The sequence below is a fragment of the Lolium perenne genome, chromosome 4 (genome assembly GCF_019359855.2).
Source record: "Lolium perenne isolate Kyuss_39 chromosome 4, Kyuss_2.0, whole genome shotgun sequence".
Classification (NCBI taxonomy): Eukaryota; Viridiplantae; Streptophyta; class Magnoliopsida; order Poales; family Poaceae; genus Lolium; species Lolium perenne.
Window position 1 is genome coordinate 388,323,403 of NC_067247.2, and position 5,815 is coordinate 388,329,217.

Below are 5,815 nucleotides of genomic sequence, written 5' to 3' on the forward strand. Positions count from 1 at the left end.
TGATGAATCGCTGCATCGAACGCATAATCTTGACCTCGCCAAGGAACTTGGATCTTGTGGATATGGACACATCGGCGCTTATTTGAATAGCTTGCATCAAGGATCTTCACCTCCATCTTCTTCTAGAGAAGCTTGATGAAGAACCCCTGCACGTCCCCTTAGCCATCTCCGACCAGCATCGCCGGCAGGAGAATCCTTGGTTCGGCCCGGATTCACACGAGGGACTCTCAAAGTATTGTTGAGAAAGGAGAGGAAGGAAGAGAGACTCCCCAAAAGAAGCCTGGTGGGAAGGGAAGAGGGGAAGAAAGAGTAGGGTTTGAGCCGGTTGTATGTTGTCATCCAACGGTCGCCGCCATTGCGGAACAGTGGCAGGCAGGGAGACATTGTAGAATTCAAAATCAAACCGAGAGTCCGCTTCTGCTCTCCAGCTCACCGCCAGCGTCCACTGTCCATCACTACGCACGCCCACGGCCTCCCCCACCCTGTGCCACCCCTACATAAACCTTGGCCCTCCCTCCTGTTCTTGCCACCACACGGCCACGGCCACTTCACTCTCATCCCCATTCTTCTTCTTCCCCAGCTAGCTGCATGCCCCTTCTCCAAATCAAAATCACCTCTACAGTAGCTAGCTAGGCAGCATCCCATGAGGAGATTCATCGGCTTCCTCCTGCTCGCGCAGCTGCTCGGCGCGTGCTATGCGCAGGAGCGGAAGAACTATGTGGTTCACCTCGAGCCGCGGGACGACGTCGGCACGGACGCCGTCGAGGTCTGGCACCGCTCCTTCCTGCCGGAGGCCACCCTGCAGTCCTCCACCGACGGCGGCCCAACCATCATATACTCCTACAGCCACGTCCTCACAGGCTTCGCCGCCAGGCTGAGCGACGACGAGGCCGAGGCTATGCGGAACAGGCCCGGCTGCCTCCGCCTCTACCCGGAGCACTTCCTGCCCCTCGCCACCACCCACTCCCCGGGCTTCCTCGGCCTCCACCTCGGCAAGGACGGCTTCTGGAGCCGCTCCGGCTTCGGCCGCGGCGTCGTCATCGGCCTCCTCGACACCGGCATCCTGCCCAGCCACCCCTCCTTCGGCGACGCGGGCATGCCGCCGCCCCCCAAAAAATGGAAGGGCACCTGCGAGTTCAAGGCGATCGCGGGGGCCGGCGGCTGCAACAACAAGGTCATCGGCGCGCGCGCGTTCGGCAGCGCCTCGGTCAACTCCACCGCGCCCCCCGTCGACGACGCCGGCCACGGGACCCACACGGCCAGCACGGCGGCCGGCAACTTCGTGGAGAACGCCGACGTCCGCGGCAACGCGCACGGGACCGCCTCCGGGATGGCGCCGCACGCGCACCTGGCGATATACAAGGTGTGCACCCGCAGCCGCTGCTCCATCATGGACATCGTGGCGGGGCTGGACGCCGCGGTCAAGGACGGCGTCGACGTCATCTCCTTCTCCATCGACGCGTCCGACGGCGCGCAGTTCAACTACGACCTGGTGGCCATCGCCACCTACAAGGCCATGGAGCGCGGCATCTTCGTCAGCGCCGCCGCCGGGAACGTCGGTCCCACCGTGGGCTCCGTCGGCAACGGCGCGCCCTGGATGCTCACCGTCGCGGCTGGGACCACGGACCGGGCCATCCGCACGGTCGTCAAACTCGGCGACGGGCAGGAGCTCGACGGTGAGTCGCTGTTCCAGCCGCGGAACAACAGCGCGGGGCGGCAGCTCCCGCTCGTGTTCCCCGGCGCCGGCGGCGACCCGGACGCGCGCGGCTGCAGCTCCCTCCCCGACGACGTCAGGGGCAAGGTGGTCCTCTGCGAGAGCCGCGGCATCTCCGAGCACGTGGAGCAGGGGCAGACCGTGAACGCCTACTCCGGCTCCGGGATGATCCTGATGAACAAGCCCGAGGAGGGGTTCACCACCTTCGCCGACGCGCACGTGCTGCCGGCGTCGCACGTCAGCAACGCCGCGGGGGCCAAGATCGCCGCCTACATCAAGTCGACGCGGAACCCCACGGCGAGCATCGCGTTCAGGGGCACGGTCATGGGGTCCTCCCCGGCGCCGGCGGTGGCGTTCTTCTCCTCCCGCGGGCCGAGCAAGGCGAGCCCGGGCATCCTGAAGCCCGACATCACGGGGCCCGGGATGAACATCCTCGCCGCGTGGGCGCCCAGCGAGATGCACCCGGAGTTCGTGGACGACGTCAGCCTCGCCTTCTTCATGGAGTCCGGCACCTCCATGTCCACGCCGCACCTGAGCGGCATCGCCGCCGTCATCAAGAGCCTGCACCCGGGCTGGTCGCCCGCGGAGATCCGGTCGGCGCTGATGACCTCCTCCGACACGGCGGACCACGCCGGCGTGCCCATCAAGGACGAGCAGTACCGGCGCGCGAGCTTCTACGCCATGGGCGCCGGGTACGTGAACCCGTCCCGCGCCGTGGACCCTGGCCTGGTGTACGACCTCGCGCCCAACGACTACGTCCCTTACCTCTGCGGGCTGGGCATCGGGGACGAGGGCGTGAGGGAGATCACCCACCGCAAGATCGAGTGCGGGAAGATGAAGGCCATCACCGAGGCGGAGCTCAACTACCCGTCCATGGTGATCAAGCTGCTGTCGCAGCCGATCACCATCAGGCGCACGGTGAAGAACGTCGGGAAGGCCGAGTCGGTGTACACGGCGGTGGTGGACATGCCCAAGGAGGTGTCCGTCACTGTGCGGCCACCCATGCTGCGCTTCAACAAGGTGAACCAGAGGCAGAGCTACACGGTGACGGTGCGGTGGGCGGGGAAGCAGCCGGCGATCGCCGGCGTCGAGGGGAACCTGAAGTGGGTGTCGCCGGAGCACGTGGTCCGGAGCCCGATCGTGGTGCCGCCGGCCAAGGCCGTCGTGTAGGATGGAGTTGGGTGTACGTACGTGACGACGGCGCAGCAGGCGTGACACGGTGGCGGAATATTCGTTGTTTATAGGTTGGCGCGATGGATTAGGCTCGTGGAGCACCACTTTGACGTGTCGCAGCAATCTCAGCTGCGGTTCAGACTAGTGGTGGTGGTGTCAGTGGTGTGTGTATAGTGAAAATAATGGAATTAACCCATTCGTGAAATGAAATCTATCTGACTCTTGCATTCCACACATACAAAGGCGGCAGCATTCTCCCGAGCAACTCGTGATTCTTTCGATTGTAACAGAGCACTTATTTTCTTCAGACAAAAAACAGAGCACTTGCTATTTTTTCTTCAGCCAGAAAACAGAGCACCTCTGGTTTCTTCAGTGAAACAGAGCAATCCCCATTTCTTTCAGAGAGAAACAGAGCATATATCTGGCCCATTGTTGGGTAACTGCTCGACCAGAACGTTTTATGATGGAAGGGTACAGTGATTAATCGGACGCGTTTAGCAGTGACAAACCGAGCCCTTAGCCTTTACGATGTACCGTAACGCTGGACCCTCGTCTCTAAGACTAGGCCATAGTAAGATTACAAATGCAGATCACGCAAATAAATTTCATCAAAAATACTGAAGTGGCACGTAATTATGGATGAGAGGGGGTAGAAACTGTATCATAGCGCACATCACGAGAAAAATTAGTATCAAATAAATCTTATACACAAATTTATATTAAGATTCTACAAATCAATTAATATTGCAAAACTATGATACTAATCTATGATACTATGTAATACAAAAGTATCATATACATGATACTATAATATGATACTACCCACTATGGCCAGCCTAATGGCCACATAGTGTTCAGATGACCAAATTCACGATGGCCGGGTGCAGAGAATTAACAACAGAGACGCTGCCCTGAACTGCTCGAGCCGGCCGTATGCCATTGCATTGACAGCCAGGATACGCCACAGCACACAGCCCTACTGATCACTGACTCACTCGAGGAGTAGCAAAAATGAATGACATTTACTCAAGACACGTTTGCGACTTTACACTAGTAGGAGCACAGAGGGGTAATTTACTGCTCGTTTTAAAGGACGTTTCCTGCTTCATCAGTGTGGAGTAGTACTGGTAGGAGTACATGTGGTAGGAGTACATGTCATTTCCAGCCTGTTGGTGTGGGTTCATTTGCTGCAAAGCGCGGTACACCGTACGCGCAACTTGGCCTGCCTCTCCCTCACAGAGCCACTCTGGGATTCCTGCCACTGTTCACACACTGCGCTGTCATTAGTACATCCCTCTATGTTTGCTGCAATTTTCAAACGGAGGCGAAGGATTTGCCTGTTTCCACTAAATCAGGAGAACAGTTCTCCAACATATAAAAAAGGGCAAAAAAGAAGTTCAGAAAAGGGGACTATTCATGGAAATATATGCAATTTTTCGCATACTTTTTTAAGGAAAACAATAGATAACACATGGCTAGAAGTAAACCGAACAAACTAGACATGCCATCTAACATATAATGTGATACTGTGAATTCTAGACAAGATAATAGAACTAGAAATTGCCTCATAATCTCAACTAGGAGAACTAGAAAAACATATGGGGCGGCGGAAGAAGATCCGTTTGTGTTGCCGTGTTGCCACTCATGTCATCGTAGAGGCTGTTGATGTGAGGGAAGAAATCATCGTCCGGGAAGAACTCGGCCACGTCCGTGATGAAGTCAGCAAGTAGTCTCGCAGAAGCACTCCTCGAAAACATTATCGCCGCTCTCCCGCGCAGGATATCTAAAGGCGGGGTTTCGGAGTCTTGTTGTCCCAACTCGCGGTGCACGTCGCAAGATGGGATGGCGAAGACTTTGATCTGCACAAATCACTGGAACTATGAGGCTGTAGGTTTTGTGTTGGGGTGTATATATTTCTGGTTAGGAGCGACCTCTCTTTTGTAGGTACACAGGTGGAGCCGAACATGAGGCGTTGGGAGATGAAACGAATGGACGGAAGACGAATCTTATAGACAACAGTATTCATTGTCCACTACAACAAAATATTTGATCTTCTGTGCAACCAATGGGATTACATTTATGCATGACAAGAAGAAGAAAAAAGTCTTGGCTCAAGGCATTTCTGCAAACCGCGGCGTGCGCGTCCACGCGAGGCTGGCGGCGGAGGAGGAGGAGCCCCTATAGGAGCCATCTTCTCATGCTCATACCACAAGTGAAGCAGCCCCCTTATAAGAAAGTCCATCTCTCTCAAAACTAGCAAGGTGAGATTAAATTTTTCTTCCGCCCCTTGCCATGAACAAATGCGCCAATTGGGCCTTTAGGATTTTCCAAGAATTGTGGAGTAAATGTTGAACCTATATTAGAAAAAATTTGAACAATCCCCCACCATATCCCAAAGGCACATAAAGTTTGCTTTTGGCTTCAAAACATTATTATATATGTCGGTACTATAGTGGAGATTGTTAAGTTGAACTATCATCTAGAACTCTACGCTAAACTAGATTGCTACTTGAACTATGGACTAAGCCCTAAACTGCAAGTTTTCTGTAAATCTAGCTTCACACAAAGGCTTGACCAATACTGGGTCGTCGTAGGACTTCCCCGCGGGTGGAGTTTATGAGTCATACTCCATGGCCTTTCATGAGAGTATTAGAGAGCACCCAACTCTTATAGACTCCGACGTTTAACATCTGAACTCATATAGGTGTGTTTTTCAATAGATGTTCTGCACAACAACGTCTGTGCATAAGTAAGACACAGAGAACATACTATTAAGAACATAATGAAGGAGATATGCCCTAGAGGCAATAATAAAGTGGTTATTATTTATATCTTTATGTTTATGATAAATGTTTATATATCATGCTAGAATTGTATTAACCGAAACATTAGTACATGTGTGATATGTAGACAAACAAGAAGTCCCTA

The 5,815-nt window shown here is 54.4% G+C and overlaps 1 protein-coding gene across 1 annotated transcript; it reads left to right on the plus strand.

Annotated features, from left to right (window-relative positions):
- Positions 1–514: 514 nt before the first annotated feature.
- LOC127297344 (subtilisin-like protease 4) lies at positions 515–3,097 on the plus strand. Its single transcript, XM_051327654.2, has one exon. The coding sequence runs from the start codon at positions 644–646 to the stop codon at positions 2,882–2,884; it is 2,241 nt and encodes a 746-aa protein (XP_051183614.1). The 5' UTR covers positions 515–643; the 3' UTR covers positions 2,885–3,097.
- Positions 3,098–5,815: the final 2,718 nt, after the last annotated feature.

Coding starts and splice junctions, on each gene's coding strand:
- LOC127297344 (XM_051327654.2), top strand. CDS start 644: ATGAGGAGATTCATCGGCTTCCTCCTGCTCGCGCAGCTGCTCGGCGCG.